Raw genomic sequence first — 19,558 nt, 5'->3', positions numbered from 1 at the left:
AACCTTAATTTTGGTTTATCATAACTTTTCTATGTTTGGTGTTGCAACTTTAATGTTGGTGGTAATGCAGTTTGTGGGGGAACTGATGTAATATATGCCTTTCTGGGCTTGTTTTACAGAACTGGTATTTTGCAATAGGTCAGATGGAAAGCACAAGGTGCCTCTTCTTCAGAACCTCTGTCAAACATTTTTGGTGTATTTGGAATCGTTATCAGGTGGTTTGCTAAGCCCCATTCTGCTTACAAAAGGACTTGTCTCAGCATCTTGTTATTGCTGCTGTAACTTCCCTTTTAGGAAAATCATGTAGCTGCCTAAGATATACAGGTTACTTAAATTTCCTGTACCTCTACAGTGATGTCTGTCAACATTTCAAGGTCATAATAGTCAAAGTAGCTTTGTTTCTGTTCTGGTGCACCATTAACCCAGTTGGTGTAGGAAACGGTGCTTCCATCTGTCCAAAGAAAAGTGGACTCTTTGTTGATATCATTCATCCCAATCCAAACATTAGTTGTGGCATCCTTTAAATGATAGAAGAGGAAAGCTGGAGGGAAGCAAAGATTTCTCATTAAGGAAAGCTCATCATGACTTACCCAAAACAGGAAAAATGTGCAAAAGCCCAGAAATGGGGCCATATTAAAAGGATAACATTTCCCACTATAGAGCCCATCTGCCTTTAACTAAATGTTTAGATAAGCATCTGTAGGAACATATGTTACACAAGCATTAAGGTTGAAAAAATAGCCAAAAAGAAAGCTCTGGAGCAAATTAGAAACTGTCCCTTCCCCACTGTGTATGCACACATAGTGTTCCAGCAAATCATATTGCCAGTGAGAGAGACAGAAAATACAGATGTCTGTCAGTTTGAGGGATCTGTGCAACCACACTCAAAACAGACTGGAAGTTTCATGAAAACTGAGCAACTGAAATAACTAGAAACACACACTTTATTTCTTATATGCAGTAATTTAGCTATTGTTTCACACTTTGGAGTTAAAACGAAGCATAAACTGACCTGGCTAATAAGCAATTTTCAGCAGATAATCCATAATCTATTTTGGAGAGTATAGCAGTTTCTTTAGTGAGAGGTTAATATTTTTTTCTTTCAATAGAGCCCATATATGTACCTTGCACTTGTTCATTTCGTATGGTAGCCAGGTTTCCTCCCAAATCGATACAAGCATCTCGTGCAGCATGCCACATGAGCTTTCTTGTTATATTGGAAGCAAATATTTTGAAACACTGGGAAAAAAGCAAGCACTTCATTCAAACTAGCAAAGATGGGAACTGCTGTATGCGACTAATATCAATTAGCTATAGGATGTACATTTCTCCAGAAAAAGAAATCAGGGCTAGAATAAGTGATAGAGCTCAAGAGTAGAAAGTATGTATGTCTACCCAGGTAGATACTCAGCCCCTCTCATTGCACAAGGTGTAATCCAGGAGTCTAGTATCATCTGAACTGATTGTAATGATGTCAGGTACATAATCCCTTTTCACATTTTCATCTGCCTGCTTCCTGGAATAACAGAGGGATCATTTAAAACCAAGAAAATGTGGCTTTGGGTGACACAGCTGCAGGGAATGATCTCTACTGTGCCTTGTCCCTCTTCCAATGATTGTGATTATGACTGTTTAACCTGCCAAAGTGTATGAAATATCCCTTGACACATTGACCTAACATTCTGAGGATGCAGTAGTAGTGCAACGTAGATAAAGTAGACAAAACAACCTTTGGCAAATAGAGCTTCAACTCAAATTGGTACAAATTCTTCTGTTACAGCAATGAGAACTTCCAGACCATGTCTGAATGTAAAACTATACTCAAAACAATTGTAGTTTGGCATCGTCTTTCTGAACTCAAAGTTTTGGGAACCCTGTACGAGCCAAAGGGATTGCTCAAATACATTCTCTCTAAATCATTCCACCTGAAGGGCCTTTTTTTCAAGACTGACCGTTACAAATTTCAGTTTCTAACATGAATATGTAAAACAGGAGAGGAGGAGGAGGAGGGGTTTTCTTAAACAGTAACAGTGTATTTTAAGCCTGCGCAAACTATGTTTGCTGAAATTTATTCAGCATACATCTACTTTTACTGTATTTCTCTGCAAAGTTAATCTTCTATAGTCACCTCCAAAAAAGCCCAGCCATCCAGCCAGCATGTTCTGACTGGATAATTACTCTCCAGATTTATTTTATAATCATAAAAAACATATTTTTTGCAGTTCTTTTTTTCAGTTTCACTGCTTTACACAATTTACTGAAGATACTTGTTGACATACCTTGTTGTTAAAGAAAAACCAACTCTCTAGACATCCTCCAGGAGGCAATGGAGAAGCAAACGTTGAATTAATAGAACTGTTATGTTTTTCACATATAAATTTATTGGAGGAACCACAGTTTAAATCATTCCACAAGCCTAAAAATAATTAGATTGAATAAGCAAGTAAAGGTGTTATAGTATTTGTAACAATAATTTATCACTTCTTATTTTGAGTTAGAAAGAGGCTAATCTCTACTGTTCAGACCATAAAAGTGAGTAAAAGAGCCATGCACTACATTTATGCACTCAACTATTTTTTTACAAACAGAAGATATTTATGGACTTTAGCTGCTCAGCACTGTTAGTTACTGGGCTACCATCTAGCAATTGAAAAAAGAATAAAGACTGGAAAGAAAGGGCCAGTGACTCAGAAGAAATGCTCTGGTCATCAATTAACTTCATTCTGCTTTCTCCATCCTCCCCACCCCTATCCATCAAAGAGTCTCTTTTTTTTTAGCAGAACACAATGTTCTCTATTTTATATGTCAGGCTGCAGCTTGACCTGAAGGCAAAGTAACCATGGCAGCTTTGAACGAGCCAGTTGAAGCTCTAATAGTAGCACGACTGTAGCCCCTTGTGCTTAATTTGAACTGCCTGACCCTTCTGCTCCTCATCCAGGGCTCTCCACAGCAGGCGTACCTGTTTATGATCTGTTCAAGCTACGGCATCGTCACATTGCAGGCAGTGAGGGAAATATACCAGCAAGCAAATTTGAAAAGAAAATGGATCAGAAATGGATGAGATGATAGGAAATACCAGATCAATCTAAGGGCACAATATGGTGTTCAAACGTATGTTATGAAGTATGTGCCATCCTCTGGGGGCCAACGTCTCAAGTTAATACAATGTTATCTAGGGATTCAGTTTGCAGATTAAAATACCTCGTTTCAGTTGTCAAGATATACACTAGGTTTCCAAGCTACTATTAGAGTCAATAGGGAGCTAGGGCAGGATTCATTTGTCTAAACAGAGGTGCTTAGCGCTGTTTGAGAGGCTATGCAAGGTACCTGCAGAGAGCTGACGGATATGGCACTGTTTCTGTGGGAAACTTACAGTCAGGTAGGCTAACTGTAGGACATCGCAGGTGGCTACAGTCACCTACATGAAGGCAACTGAATACTGCACTAGAGTAAACTGAATTGCTCTTCAGGCAGCACTGGCTGTGCAGGTGAGATCTCCGTTTGACCATAATGAGACTTCAGAGGTCTAGCTCACATTAGCTATTTTGTTGGCAACTCAAGCTTAATGCTTCCCTTATGGTCCAAATCAGTTGCCCACATGTAAACTTCTAGCATCATCTGAAACAAGGTCAGGAATGCTAAGCCATCTATGCAGAGCTGGTACATATGGCAGGGACCGATGGGATAGCTACCCCTTTCTGGATCAACAGCTAAAGAAGGAGGGATGCATCTCAATCAGACCAGATGCCTATGTTTAGAAAAGTGAATCTTGTTCTCGGTGTCTTCATATAAAGGCAGAATTTCAGGTGGGATTGCTGAGTGAATTCTTTATGAAACATAAATTGAGAGATTGATTTCCTTATACATATATTCCTGAATTCCCATTAACCTCAGCTAAGTTACAAAAATACAACCAAGAGGAAAAATTAACTCTAGGATTTGCAAGATATTTACATTTAGGAGTACTTATAAGCATGTAGGACAGTCTTAGGTCATTGGATGTATTTGTCTTTCTCCTCATTGGCTTGTACCTTCAACCCCCCCTATTTCCTGTAGCTGTCATAAATGTTTTCTTAAGTTCATAGGAGTGAAGACAGACTCCACTCAACTTTTTACTTGGAGAAGTAGTGAAAAGTCCTGTAAAAAGGTGCAGTATCAACCTTATAAATCCAGACAGACACATCTGCATTAAATTACACATGGTACTGAAATCTCCCCATTCTAAGGACATAGACTCTTCCATGACTGGTGGTTACACCAGTTACTGCATCTTGTTGGCTTGTCACTGGAAAGCAATTGCAGAAAACAGCCATAAAATGTTGTGTGACAGCTAACAGCAGAAGTTTGACAGCATCAGTTATAATCCAAGCAGAGACAAGTAAAATCTAACAGTTTAGCCTTGTTACTTACCTTGCTCTGACAACATTATCACACAATTTTCCTCATTATTTGCAAAGTTGGGTTCATTAGGAGCCCAGGCCACATAGGTTACTGGAGTCCCATCTATCCAGCTTAAAGAAAAGATATACAAATAGTCATTAATTAATACACTTCAACTGTGAGATGAGAATCCTAATTAACCTCTCACAAATAAGAAGGTCCATGAGCATTAATAGGAACTGGCTAAAACTGGAAGGACTGTTACAGATTTTCCTCTCCTTACTTGTCTATTCTAATTTGAAGAAATTTATGTAAAATATTACTGGTTGCAAAATAGAAAAAGAAAACACCAAGCGTATTTTCCATTGAGGGGCAGGAGTGATCAGACATCATTTAATAACAGGAAGTATTTTCAGTTAGCCATAACATGTAATACAGAGAAGAATATTAAAAGTTTTATTTATCTTAAGTGATTTCATTGTATCACCTAGTTAATATTATGCTTCTCGGTCTGAGCATTCCTGATGTTTTCATAGATGCAAACAAGGACAAAAATACTTTTCTGTGGATTTTACCCTGAAGAGAAATGTCTCCACAGGATATTTCTATTAAGTCTTGTGTCTGGAAACTAGTGGACATTCTGTCAGCTTTAAAACCACCCTTTCTGAAGTATCAAATTTGACATTTTTTTCTTTGTGCTTACATGCTTTTTACTTTACTACATTGCTACTGAAGGAAGAAGTTGACACTGCATTTTAATCAATATATCAGAATTTAGGTCACTCAGCCTGAAGTGGGAAACAAATTCAGCTCCCTCATCTGTCTCTTGCTGATGACGATACACTCGATCTAAATAAAGGAGATGCTCACTGCACCCAAGTAATGCCTTATTTCCCTAATTTGTGTCCTAAATCAGGAAGTTAGAATCATGCACTGACTCAGTCACTATGAACTTGTCTCTCCCCACTCCTTGTCTGCCCTTTCCAAGGTTAGTGATTTACAGACACTCAACAGTGGTATTAAAATAGAAGGGTTAAATTCAAATCTCCTCTAAGCCTGTTTCAGGTCAAAATTAGAAGCATGGTCTTTCACCTCCCAGATGTGTCCTAACTAGCAGATGGGAAGGCAGGCAGTGTCAGTATCATGCTCTTCAGTATCTTCTACTTTAGTTTTGAGTTTATTTGTGTGTTGGTCTTTTCAGAACACTTGTTAATTTTACTGTACTGTAAACTTCTGCTGACTTTTCTCCTGGAACGAGAGTTTGCAGAGGCTACCTTAAAAATCTCTGTCAGAAGCAGCTTTTGTACTCATTGTCCACAACTTCCTAATTCTGCAGGACCTCTCTGAAGCTGTGATATAAAGATAAGAAGCATAAGAAAGCTAGGCTTTATGGTATGGAACATGCTTTAAGTGTGTGTGTGTTTATAGGTATAAAATCCAGCATAGTAAAGTATCACTCCAATTTATGGGGCAAACCTTTGAAAGAAACTTGAGAAAGTATGTATGAAGAGTACAGCTGCCAAGCCTTTCTTTGGGTAAGTGTTTACTCAAGAAAAAATGTTCTTTTCCTCTTTCTTTTTGGGGACAACTATTGGACTTGGGAATATTCTAGGACTGTTCTGTTCTGCTTTGTACTCGTTATGTGGAATTGCCTTCAGTCCTTGAAAACAACACATTTAGTACCTCCAGCTACATAAAATACTGTACTTGTTTCTACATGTTAAGAGCTGCAGCGATCATCTTAACTTACCTAAACTTTTTATCAAGACTCACTTTTAGACCAATGAAGTATCCTCTTGACCGACTCCAGGATTCCTCCTAAAACAGAAAGATACTATTTTAATTTAAAAAAAAAAAATCTTTGAAGTAAAACAAGCAGAAATGGATGTGCCATTGATTAGGTTCACAGAGCAGTCACCGAAGTTGACAACAGTAAAGCATGTGCTTACAGTTAAGCACAGCAATGTGTTTACACACTCAGGTGCAGAAGCCAGGTTTTTATCTGGAGCACCAGAGCTGAGTCCTGCAGCACTGAGGGCCCTTAGGATGGGATAGGAGAGAAGCAGACCTTGAGTCAGAAACTGGTACACATCTTTCATTCTCCCCCTAGGACTGCAGCACTGTCTAATGCTGACCTGAAGTCTCCCTCTCACACCAGCTACTTCCCAAGCCAGCACAGCTGGCACCTTCCCACATCGCTCTTCCCACCAGCCTGCCTCACTGCCTCAGCACAGCTGGCGCAGAGCAGGAGAGGCCAAATCCCATGGGAGCAAAAGGCACGTTTGGGGGGAATTTCATAGATCTCCACTCATGCCGATTTTGTTAGTGAAAATGCTGATGGCTCTACTTCTGAGGCAATTAAAGTTTTTGCAAGCAGATTGTCAAAAGCATTTGTACTTTAGGCTGTCTGTTTATAATGATTCTTACATTTTCTTTTAGCGCTCTCTGTAGGAACCTTCTCTCACTATTACTATTAACAACAACCAGGTCTGCAGAATTCATCCTGCAAAACTCTTGGGCTTTTTCCATGGAGACATGTTCTTTGCTGATGTAGTATAGTTTATCTTCATATATGACCCATCCATCCGCAGTGGTTTTATATGCTGGAAGATAAATAAGGTAGCCTTAAATTCTGTATCTGTAGAACACAAAAGCTCATTTTAGAATAACGATTTTGATAAAAAATAATTAACAAGATGAATAAATGTACAGAAAAACCTACCATACGTGTTGGTTGGTTCAGATTTTAATGGCACTCCTGCAAAACAAGAGAATAGAAGGCATGACGCATCTTTGTAGCGTGTTTTATGATGTAGCTTGTGACTGACTGCAAGGAGCAGAGTGAGGAACAGAGCAGGATTCTCTACTCCCTTGCCATTGACTAGAAGGCAAGCTTAACCACACATTTCAGCTACATATTATGCAATATGCATGGTCATCTACTTAAAATTTTGTATCATAAGCTGTGCTTCACGTCAGCAAAGTCATAGCTTTGGCTGGATCACATTCTTGTGCAGAGCAATGTAAGGGAAAATTGCTCTTCCAGTCTGTAAGTCACAGTAGATTTATCTGAAACACTTTAACCTTTGGCTTTTAACCCCTTTACTGATCCATCAGTAGACATTCCATAATCCTCCAAAGGAGTCTTCTTATCAAGAGGGAGAAAATTTACACTAGATTTACTTTAGGTCTATCAAAGTTTCTCTCAGTCCCAAATATTTGTAAGCAAAGGAAATATGACTATATATACTGACTGTGAGTTATTTCTGGTTCTGATAGAAAAAGAAATACCACTGCTTTGAACCATTGCTTTTCCAAAAGAAGTTGAATCCTGAATAATGTTAAAGGAGAACTTGGAGCACCACTAAATCTTTGGTGTACAAACATATTGTATTTCGTTTTTAGCTTTACCTGTGTTAGTGTAAAAAACAGTATTGTAAGGAATTCACAGCTCCTTACTTCCTACATTACAAAAATACAAGCAAAAACTTCTTAATATTTAAAAAGTTTGCAATCTGTGAAACCCTCACAAACACATGGATTATTTATACATCCTAATTTACATGAAGAAATAAATTTGTTTATTCTCATCATCTAGCATTGAAAAATCCTGGCCTAAATGATGTTACCCAATGCTCTTGACCTCCATTTGGAAGAAGTAGTTCTTTGAAATTTTTTGTCTTTCTCCAGCAACTTATATTAGAAAGCAACTACTGCTGAAGTTATTTAAGCTTTTTGCTTAAAGAGAAGAATAAATCTACCTTTTTCTATTTGACAAACCCAGTCAAGCTGTACTTCACAGACCGAAAGAAACCATCGTTTAGAATGAGTCCCACCGTTGAATACGCCACAGAGCTTGCGTCCTCCTGAATTTCTTGGACTGTCATCCCAGTTTGTGTACCTAACCTATAGAAGAAATCATCTTTGTTACTCTTTTCATCTGTTTCAGTAGTTGTACTCTCCATTGGCAAACAGAAACAAACTGGTTTTGTCTGAAAGATTCTGTCTCTCACTAAAAAGAAGTGAAAATATAGGGAAAGCAATAGGTATAAGAATTTTACAGTGGGGCAATGATGTCAGTGATCAGGAGATCAGGCTGTCTTGCCATGTAGGGATTTTCCTCTTGTTTATGCCTCAAGCCCTAGACACAGCCAGAAGAGAAACAGGTAAACGAACTGTTTCTAATGAACTCTGCCTAGCTATGAACTTCACCCCATTCCACTCATGCTAATCATGTGCAGACAAGGTAGTTTTCACTTCAACTGTGACCTGGTTCAAAATTACATTGTCCAACAGCTGTCTGGTGGCAGTGACCATATCGAGCATCAGTTCAACATTCACATCTTTCCTTCCCTGTGGTTAATGAGGATGGGAGTGTGGCTTTTGGGAGGGAAGTTATGTCCTATAAACCTAGTGGAGTTACCTCTGAAGAAACTAACATCCAAATGGGAAAGGAGAACCATTTGATATAACCTGCTTGGGATTTTCAAAAAGTTCTTGATAAGATCGCTTCCCAAAACATTTATGGAAACTAATGTGCAACAGGATAAGAGGAAAGGTCCTTGCTTGGGTTAAAACATAGGGAATAGAGTGTAGGAGTAAAGAGCGGGTAATAAGCAGTGGAATCCTGCAGGAACATTTCACACATCTGTGGATATTTACATGGGCTCGAGAGATGACTGGATAAATTCATGGAAATAAATAAATTAAGATTTTAGATCTGAGCTCCGGTTCTGAAAGACCCTGAGTCATCACTTACTGAGGGATGCAGGAGTATACTGGGAAATCTGCTTGCAGTTTGATTAGCTCTTAAGACGCTTCTGGCCACTGCCAGAGGCAGGGTACAAGATCCAATATGATGAATTTTTATGTTCTGACGTTATGTATTCATATTATATTCTTGGAAAAGAAAATATGTTGGAGTGCTGTGCAGAAAGCTACAGATCCTGATGAGATACAGATGATTTCCATGTATTCAGATGTGTTGCTGTGATTTTACTCATGAAAATAAAGGTTAACAACCATGTAAATGTTTGCAGAATTAGTGTTTTCTTTGATGAGGATAAAGGTAAAAACCCGAAAAGTACATGTACAAACCCCAAAACATCTTAAGCAAACAAATTTGATGAAAAATTAAAATACTCACTGGAGAGCCATCACTCCAGGCAAATCCTTCATCTGGATTCAAGGAAACTATACCGAGCCAAACTTCTTGAAAGCTACAGTGAGTCTCACTAACAGAAATTAAAAGGCAAAGCAGTATGTAAACATCAACACAAAAAACCTCCAGAAACACATCATTAAACTTTCTAGAGCACATTGTAAAGTGCAGTGAAGTTGTAATAATTACCCTATTACCTTTGGTGAAGGGCATACAGATGCATATGTTCTTCATAGAAATACTAATATTTCTATGGCTCAGTGGCCATGACTTATTTATCAGACTTAGTAGTAGTATAGATCCTGTATTTCCTCTATGTTCTGTTTTCTTAGCCTTCACAGATTCAGAAAATGGTCTCAGCATTGACTACTTCAAGGTGAGTCAGAAGTAAATATATTGGTCATATTTTCTACCCTACTAAAAATACCACCCCCTCACAATTTCATGTATTTCTAAATTATATCTAGTAATCATGATACTGGCTTTTTTAATTTCCTGGATATAAACAACTCTTCTTTTCATGAAACAGTTAAAAACATTCATGAGTAGATACAATTTCAAAGTATCACAGGTTTTTTGGCTTTTGAGGAATCCATATGTTTCAGAAATCATCTAAGAGCATTCATCATAATTCATATGAAACGTCTCTTAAATCTGGTAAGATAAACATACAGCAGATACTCACTACATTGCTTTTATTAGTAACGGTATCTCCTCTTTACTGTTAATGGTGACCAGGTCCCCTCCTATTTCTCTACAAAAATCTCGAGCTTCAAGCCATGATTTCTTTTTAATATTTGATCTGCAAAAACACTATGGAGAAATTACTTTAAAACATATTATATATGTTATAAAAAAATAAAGAATCATAGTCTCACTCACCCATAAATGAGGTTTCATACAAGCCAAGTAAAAGTCCATGAAAGAAATAGCATTAATTACTCTGTTCATAAAATTTTTGCACTAGAGTTGTCCAGCTAGTTAGCGTAGTGGTGACAAACAAAGGGAAGGAATTGCTAGAAGGGAATAGGAGGGCCCAGGCCACCTTCCAGATGAAGGGAAAGAAGAGTGGTTGTGGTGGAGAGGCAAGGTGGCCTGGAAGGAGTCTGAAGATACAGGCAAAAGAATGACCTCATGGTGGTTTACAACTCTCACTTTACATTTGAATATGATGTCTAACATTTTTGTTAGTTTAACAGAGAATAAGCACAAGTTTGACCAAAGCTAAAAATGATGATTTGGGGATAAAGGAGCCCAAGTAAATCATTCCAGCTGAGTTTGAAAGAAATGAAAAAAATAACATAATAAAAAAAGAAGGACTCATTAATTCAATAAAGTGATAAGAAATATTAACATCTCACACTTGGCTTAGCACATTTCTATTCTGCATGATCCCAAATCCATGTTTGCACATTACCCTCATTTCTTGTTCAAAGTACTTTTGTATGACTGTTCAGACATAACTGAGTGTACTTCAAATACGAGTTATCTGTAGCTTTGCATCAGAAACTCTCTAACAAATGTCCTTCATAAACACTGGTTTAATTAACCTTTCATGTGACTTCTTATGCTTTGTTTTGGGGGATAATGTGCTTATCTTAGCAAGGTCCAGCCTTAGACATTGTGCTGCTTGTGGATACACTTCACTGTTTCTCTACTTTGTCCCCTGAACTCTCACAGACCTCAGATAAATATAGGATCTTTGCACAACCTAGTGACCACAACTGATATAAAGAGCCACACTAACAGCCAAGCTTTGCTGCTTCTGTTGTTTAATACAGCATTTTGACATTGTTCTCATAATAATTTTGCAAATATTGCTTCTTGTTTCTTCTTTTTTCTCTTTTCTTTATGTCTTTCTAGGGACTTGATATTTATGTTTCTCTTCTTCCATTTTCTGCTCCAATTCATTCAATCCCTAGGGCACAAACTTCCTCATTTTCTTTCCTGTGTCCTTCTCCCTCCCCTTGTGTCCAGTCCCTTCAGCCTCATCTTTCTTCCTTAGTTTCTCCCTTTTTATGGATAATTCCCTGGGATGTTTGGTTTTTGGGTTTTTTTTTTTTGCTATATTCCAATCTCAGCTATTGCAAAATGAAGATGTCACTTCCTTTTTCTTTCTTTCCCCCCCACTCCCCCAAATCAAGCAGTTCAAAGCCTTTCTTCTTCTTTTAACTATTTAGGCACTTACTTTAAAACAGGAACTACTACGGTTGTTTGATACCCAACCTTCAGGACATGTGGGGACCAGAGCAGTAGTTGGAATAGGTGGAGCTGTTGCACTCTTTGCCCATTGCTTACAGATATATTTTTGCTTTGTCTCACAGTCAAGAACATCCCATAGTCCAGCTGCAGTCCCAGTTCTCATGGCTACACATCCTGGATTACTTCCTTTATGAGAAACAAAAAACACGTTGGACATTTTATACAGTCTAAATTGTTTAATTCTTACTTAAAATCTTGAGCAGTGGTCATTCGCTTCTTGCCATACAATAACACTTGAATAGCAGAGTTACATTTTAGGTGTTTTTCACACAGGTGAAGAGCAGTATTTTCTGTTTGAGGAGGTCATGATCAGTTCGGGAACCTGCTTTTTTTTTATTTTGAATGTCCTGCATAATTAATTCTATGGGTAGAAAGTAAGTTGTTGCTTTTTACAGTGAAAACCTGTGTTTTCAAGTGAGGACCTCACTCCTACTTACATTAAGCCTGTTTTATATCAGGTAGCATATGTCAGGAAGTTTTATATCAGGAAGCTAGTGATTTTCATATAGATGGAAACAAAACCATACATAGGGTGCATACATAGGGCAGGCATGCAAACCTCAACAGAGATGTGATGAAGCTTATCCCGTGACATATTCTCTCAGAGGGGACCAGAGGTGCATACATCACACAAGATGCAGTCAAATGCACACAATGGGCTTATACAATGGCTTATTTGTGTTCTTTCTTCATTTCCGAAGTATTCTTAACACTTTATTTGCTTTTTGATTCCTGTTGAGCACAGACCTGATGTTTTAATGGACCTGCCTACCATGGTGCCAAGAACTGACTCCTGAAATGAAATGGTCACCTGTAAGTCCATCATTTTATGTCAATTCAAGACATATGTTTGCTCCTATGAGCATCACTTTACCTGCATCAAAGTTCACCTGCGATTTTACTGATCATGCTCAGTCACTTATTCTCCTGACATCATCCTGCGTTTTCTCACAGGCATATTTTCACTATCAGAAATAAATTAGTATCATCAGCAAATCTTGTCACCTCACTATTTCACCTTTTCCAGATTGTCTGTAGATATGTTGAACAGCATAGGCTTTGGCACAGATCATTATGGGATTCTGTTGGCAAACACTCTTCCCCACTAAAAAACAGCCCACATCATTAAAAAAACCACCTTCCATTCCCTGCCTTTTCATCAAAATTTTTATTCTTGTAAGAGCTTTCCTGTGTCAGGTCAGATTAGCTGAAAGGCTTTTGGTAATTGAGATAGACCACACTAACTAGATTTCCCTTATTCATATGCTTTTGGCTCCTGTGGGGAGCTCCAGGAAATCTGTGAGCATGACCTCCCTTTACACAAGCAATTTTATATATCTTTCCCACTATATCTTCTTTATTCTATTCTTTATTACAGATTCAGCTAATTCACCAATGACTCATTCATCTGTATTTCCCCACATCTCCCTGGAACCATTTTAAATGTTGGCACCAAATTTGCCTTTTTTCACCCCTTAGCTGTCATGGCAGTTTTAACAGGTAGTTACACATTAAAGTGAACAGTTCACTTAATGTAACCTTTACTGCTCTTGGATGCTTTTGCAGCTGTGCTTAGTCCTGACTTGCTATTCTTCAGGTCACCGATTTATTCCATAATCTTTTCTCCTGGTATTTCAGCTTGAAATAGACTTTCCGGTCATACCCTTACAAAAAAACTTTCCAGCACAGAAAGACCATTTTCTTCCTCAGTGAACACAGATGCAAGGAAACTAATTTTTCTTCACTGTTCCAGACTGATCTCTGAGTGCTCCCTTTATACTCTGATCATCTCCTGGCACCATGGACTCCCTGGCATTTACAGAAGTTTTATTACTTTATGTCTGTTGCATTTTTTATTATTTTTATTTTATTGTACATTTTATAACCTCACTGAAAGTTTTTGAGAAAGTTTTCAAATGATCACTAGGAGGGATGTAGTATATCTTGGGGAGAGCAGATTCCCTCATGGCATTTTGGAATCTTGTTTTCTGTGCTTCTGCACAGTATGATCCTGTGAATGTAGTTTTCTTAGCATCACAAGTAAAAAAAAAATGGTATGATCATTTTTTATACTGTGATTTTGTCATTCTAACTTAAAATCCTTATTACAATTGCTCTGTTTGAGACTCTTCTCCCAGGCTAACTTTACCACTAGAGGGATGAGTGTGGAATAGTCTCAGGAACTGCCTGTAACTCCTGTTTATGTCTTTGTGAAGATGAGCCAAAAGGTTAATCTTATGGATAAATATATCAGATGTCCTAATATAAAACTGCAGTTCAAATTGTTCCCTTTGAAATTAAAAGATGGGGTTTGAGATCTGCCAGTTCTTGTAAAATATACTGAAAGCTTTAAGCATAAAATTCAGAGGACATCGCCAATGCAAACCCAAATAGGGACCACAACCTCAGAGAGCGCCTACTATCCACTGTCACGGCACCTACCGGGCATTGCTGCACCCCAGTGCGTGAAGGAGACGGCTTCACCATTGGCCCACCTGAAGGTGCCTTGGTCCTCCACGTCAGAGAGACCAAGCCAGAAATATTTCTCAGGCCTCAACCCAACAAGGCTAGTCAGATAAGCTTGTTCATACCTGTAAAAGGGATCATAAAGACGCAAGTGAAAACAAAGTCATTTATCCAAATCCTACTTGTCTAATCTGCTGATGAATCCTTTTCACTTTTTCCTTGCTTCAGACTGAGGGAAAGGACCTTACGATAGGGTTCTGACTCTCTATAAATCAACAAACTAAAATGAGGCTTTTCTGTTGTTCAACTAGACACTTCATCTGTAACTTAGATAATTTGCTGTTTGACGTTGTGTTAGAATTGTAGTTCCAGGAATATTTCAGAATATACAACCTTTGCCTATTTAAAAGCCAAGGAAAAGTCATTATCATACCTACTTTCAACTGTGGCTAAGTAACCTTTTTCTCCTTCACAAGTGGTGTTTGCTTCCGAAAATGTTGCTGGAACATGTCCAATAAAATAGCAGTAGGTCCCATATCTTCTCCAGCCCTGTAACATGATTTTATGATTTCCATATAACTTTTAAATAATTGTGATATCATGTATTAAGGGAACTATACCATTTCAAAATTAATGAAGCACAATAATCATGAATATTATTAATTAGAAACCTTTTGCAGTGAAATTTCAGTTTCCTTCTAAGCAGTTTCTGTAAATGGCTTTCTAAAGTTTAAAGTAACTGAGAGAGAGATAAACTTCATAACAAATAAAACCAAAAAAAATCTATACATAAATAATATAAATAATTCAAATAATTCTAGATGATTCTCAGACAAGGTACTTATTTGATCTGGGAAACTGATGTCCATTTTTATATACTTACTTTTTTGCAGCCTGCATCAGTAATTTCCTTTTCTCCAGTTATTTGTGATACAGGTTTTCTTTTACAAATGTAGCCAGCTTTCTTCTCACAGACATAGTCTGCCCAATAGCCATTCTGTGGCAGGAAAAAGAATGAAATAACGATGAGATTAAGATGAATAATCCAAAGAAAATGAATAATTTCTTTATAATGAAAACCATTCATTTTCTTTCTCCTTTCATTTTGAAACAGAAATATTTTTTTTCCTTATCCAATTCTCCTGGTTGATAACAAAAACAAGTCTGCTCACATTCAGTGAAATAGTAGACTGGGTTATAGTAGTACCGCTACGGCTGGTAGTGATAAGAAGGGATGAGGCTGCAGGGAGCTGGTCCCCAACCTGTTCTGCAGGGCCCTGCGCAGGCAGTTGTGCCACGCAGTGATGGGCGAATGAGCAGGCACAAAGGAGGCAGCAGGGATCCCCACATGCCACCATTACCACCAGAGGAAAAGGAGCAGGAGAATGTACTCAAACTACATTCAGAGACCTGTTTTATAGCCATAATAATTTCATTGGTGACTTTCAGATGAACTTAAAGAGAAAATTTCATCAGTGATGCAGTAACGCTTTCATTTTCTTTTTTCTTTTTTTTTTAATGAAAGGTCATATTTAATCTCATCCTTTGTCCCCACATCCCTTTTTCTGGCCCTAGCCAGTTGCTGAAATAGCGGGGCACATTATTCTTTTATTAAGAAGTTAGTTTCAATATTAAAGTAAAATATATATTGAATAATGTTACCTGGCCCTTGATCAGTACACAGTCTTCTGGCCTGTTGTTTGTGGTGGATGGCTCTCCCAGGTGCCATTTTGTGTATGTCACTGGTGTACCATCACTCCATTCAAAATACATTTGAACCTTATGGTCATTCAGCCCAATCCATAGCTTGTCTGTTGGCTCTAAAACATGGAAACACAGAACTAGGAAAGATCTCATGCCACTGCATCTTTTCCACAGCACCCTCAAGCTCTAGAACATATAATCCATTTCATAAATTTATGAAACATAAAATTATTTAGTGTTGCATGATCATGTTATAAATTAATATTTTCACATAGATATTAGAATGAAGACAGTATGCTTTGGGAAATTAAGCTGTAATGGAATCCCTGCACTGGATCAAAAAATTTTGCTTCTCTTCCTCATAGCAGTGGGAGAAGACTAAATGACCAGCCGAATGCCAATACACTATGGTGGTATGACAGAGCTGTGTGAATAGTTACTTTTTAGGTTCTGTTGCACTGGTCAGATTTCAAAAAATACTGTTTTTATGTAACTTGAAATGTGAATGTTTTAAGCTTCTTTTAACAAAATGAAAAAAGCAGAGAAACGTCCTAAGCCCAGCCCCCTGGCCCTAGATCAACTGTTTAGGCAATAATAAAATCAGAGTTTCGACAACATCCAAAACTCAGCAGGGAAAGGCTGTCAGCAACCAGATCTGACTTTGAGGCTGGCCCTGCTCCAAGCCAAGGCTGGACTAAATGACCTCCGGGGTTCCTTCTGGCCTAAACCAGTGTATGATCCTATGGTTTTAAGCATTCTTAACGAAAGGAAAGCAAGGAAAATGAAAGGTAAATTTAGGCAGCATTCACGAAAATGAGAAAGAGAGAAAGATACGGAAGGATATTCACAATTTCTTCAGTAGTCACTAAACTGGGGTATGATACCAGAATCAAAAAGTATAAGAAACCAAAAATATCTCCTTGTATGGTTGGACACTAAGCAGACAAATTAATCTTTTTGAAGAAAGAGTTTTTTCTGTCTTGAATACTTTTCACTTTTTCAATAGTTAATTAAGGCTTTCACTACCTCTAAGCATGGGGGAAAAAAGGCAAATAGTTAACAGGGGCAAAAAGTAGCAACATATCTACAGACTCCTCACATTTCTGCGAGGAATATTAAAAAGGCCATGGCAAGACCACGATGACATGTTAGATCCAGTGACCTTAGTACTGTTCTTTAGGCAGCCCAGGCAATTCCACAGCTTACTGTCTGGAAGCCACCTTGGCTAGCTTTGCTGATCTTTTCCATCTGGCAGTGTAGAGAGCTAAACTTTCCTTGGTAGGTTTCTTCCATCACTTCTGCAGAGACCTGTGAACTTGCTGATCTGGGTGCTGGTTGACCACAAGATGCAGAGAATGACTTAGAGCCACACTGTAGGTTCCCCAGATGCACAGAAAACAGTACAAATATGTTGTTTTTCCATAAAAAGCACTCTTTCAAAGTGGAAGTTATATTTCATAATCCTTTCGCTAAGAAAGCTTCTCACTGGGATGACTGATGTCCTTCTGCCCTCATGGAAAGCAAAGCACAAGTTGAGACAGTCTGCACGTTGCAACGCAGAAGGCAGCATCTGTTGCGAAGCAGAAAGGAAAGCACTGCACCAGCCTAACGCCACTGGTCCTCTGGATCCTCGCATGTCTTTGGCTGCAGTGTTTCATGTTAATACAATTCCTACATCTCAATTCAACTAACTGGTGCTTCTTACATGCAGACAAAGGCAAAAGCCCCCCCTGGAAACACTCACTGTACCCAAGCCGAGACACCATAAAGCTGTGCTCCTCAAGGCTTTGGATGCTGGCCAGGTGACTCCCTTCCTTCTGACAAGAAGTCAAAGCTTCTTCCCATGCTTTGGTCTCCCTGAAGATCTTATAACAGTGATCTATATACGGTACCCATCCATCTGGGCAAGTAACAGGCCCAATGTCACCTAGGAACAAATATCAGTGTTTTAGAGGAGTTCAAATGCCATGCAAGGGACATGACACTGAAAATATTTTCACTTGTTCTGTGCAAAAGTTCTAAACTAAGAATTTTCTTTGGAAATTCTCATTATAAGGAAATGATGGACACAAAACATAGTAAACATAAATATGATTCTAAATCTGGCATTTTTTAGCTTGGAAAAGGAAAGCTTTTAATACAAGTATTATTTAATACAAATTCTAAGGTTCTTACATAGTCAAATGTCTGTAACAAATACACTAATGTATTAATTTTAACAGCTTCTGCATTACTTAGTACTTATTTGTCAGATAAGAGAAATCAGAAACTATCTGCACCTAACATTGAATGCTTATGAATTTTTAAAAGATTAAGTATATTGATAGAGTAAAAGTCATCTAGACAGATTTACAACTAGACAGATACATAGGGAAACACCAACAGGGAAATCTTTATACACTGAAAATATCTTTTATCTTTGCAATGTGTCAATCTTTCTTCTTTCTGCTTATTTTTACTAATGTCGCTCTTCTGAAAAATATTTTTTTGTTTGTTCTCCCTTTTCATGCTCAGTAGTGCATGTATTCAAAGGGGAGACCTGACTACCAAAACATGGACAGACAGGACAAGTTGAACATTCTTTGCTTCTACCTGTTTCATTCTGTGTGTTGTGGGACTGAAGATCAGCCTTGAAATGGTGCAATGGTTGTAAAAAGCAAACCAGATAAACAAGAAATAGTTTCTATTTCTAATAAAATTCTCCTGCTCATCTTTGTCAATGTGAATGCTGAGCAATTGAGATAACAGCTTCTACTTTTGATTATCAACATATATCAACATACCTGAGGGAACCAAGGTAAAGTTTCTTTTCTTACAGATGTAACCAAGTTTCTGATCACATTCCCAATTTTGCCATTTAGCTTTTGTTTCAGGATTCAAAACCACACAGAGTTTTCCAGATTCTGGAGAGGGGCTTCCTTTGGGAAAGGTACAGGAAAAAAAATAATGAACTTTTCTGAAAGGCAAATAGAGCTCTAAGCTCTAAAATGCACAGGAGAAATCACTCCTGGCTGAAGTGAGAGCCCCAAAGATCACGTCTTTCCCAGCTTTGGCAAGAACTGAGGTAGGTCTCTGGTAGTGGGCATGTCTGTATGAAATGTAGTATCATTTGAGTGAATATGAACATGTAACCCCTTCATAGTTTTGTTGCTAGAGACAAGATTTGGAAAGACCGTATATTTTGGGGAAAGACAGTATTGCTTTCAGAGCTAAAATATTGTTGCAATACATAGAAGAAATACATCAGGGTGCTGGAGCGTGTCCAGAGAAGGGCAACAAGGCTGGTGAGGGGTCTGGAGAACAAGTCTGATGAGGAGCGGCTGAGGGAACTGGGGTTGTTTAGCCTGGAGAAGAGGAGGCTGAGGGGAGACCTCATCACTCTCTACAACTACCTGAAAGGAGGTTGTAGCGAGGTGGGTGTCAGTCTCTTCTCCCAAGTAACAAGCGATAGGACAAGAGGAAATGGCCTCAAGTTGCGCCAGGGGAGGTTTAGATTGGACGTGAGGAAAAATGTCTTCACCGAAAGGGTTGTCAAGCATTGGAACAGGCTGCCCAGGGAAGTGGTTGAGTCCCCATCCCTGGAAG

The 19,558-nt window shown here is 38.3% G+C and overlaps 1 protein-coding gene across 1 annotated transcript in view; it reads right to left on the bottom strand.

The window, feature by feature from the left end:
- Positions 1–19,558, bottom strand: part of LOC103895987 (macrophage mannose receptor 1) — a 42,150-nt gene that overhangs the window by 15,722 nt on the left and 6,870 nt on the right. Inside the window, exons 6-22 of the mRNA XM_019471098.1 lie at positions 18,757–18,891; positions 17,718–17,900; positions 15,932–16,089; positions 15,153–15,266; positions 14,703–14,818; positions 14,246–14,394; positions 11,730–11,929; positions 10,227–10,354; positions 9,527–9,614; positions 8,142–8,286; positions 7,103–7,138; positions 6,808–6,983; positions 6,131–6,198; positions 4,411–4,511; positions 2,280–2,416; positions 1,125–1,239; positions 345–541 (exon numbers count right to left, since the gene is read on the bottom strand). Coding sequence (XP_019326643.1) covers positions 345–541; positions 1,125–1,239; positions 2,280–2,416; positions 4,411–4,511; positions 6,131–6,198; positions 6,808–6,983; positions 7,103–7,138; positions 8,142–8,286; positions 9,527–9,614; positions 10,227–10,354; positions 11,730–11,929; positions 14,246–14,394; positions 14,703–14,818; positions 15,153–15,266; positions 15,932–16,089; positions 17,718–17,900; positions 18,757–18,891 — 2,246 coding nt within the window. The remainder of the gene's footprint in view (positions 1–344; positions 542–1,124; positions 1,240–2,279; positions 2,417–4,410; positions 4,512–6,130; positions 6,199–6,807; positions 6,984–7,102; positions 7,139–8,141; positions 8,287–9,526; positions 9,615–10,226; positions 10,355–11,729; positions 11,930–14,245; positions 14,395–14,702; positions 14,819–15,152; positions 15,267–15,931; positions 16,090–17,717; positions 17,901–18,756; positions 18,892–19,558) is intronic.

Source organism: Aptenodytes forsteri, unplaced genomic scaffold (genome assembly GCF_000699145.1).
Source record: "Aptenodytes forsteri isolate BGI_AS27 unplaced genomic scaffold, ASM69914v1 Scaffold172, whole genome shotgun sequence".
NCBI lineage: Eukaryota > Metazoa > Chordata > Aves > Sphenisciformes > Spheniscidae > Aptenodytes > Aptenodytes forsteri.
Note: the sequence above shows the minus strand (reverse complement) of the source record. Positions and strands in the feature narration are given on the sequence as shown.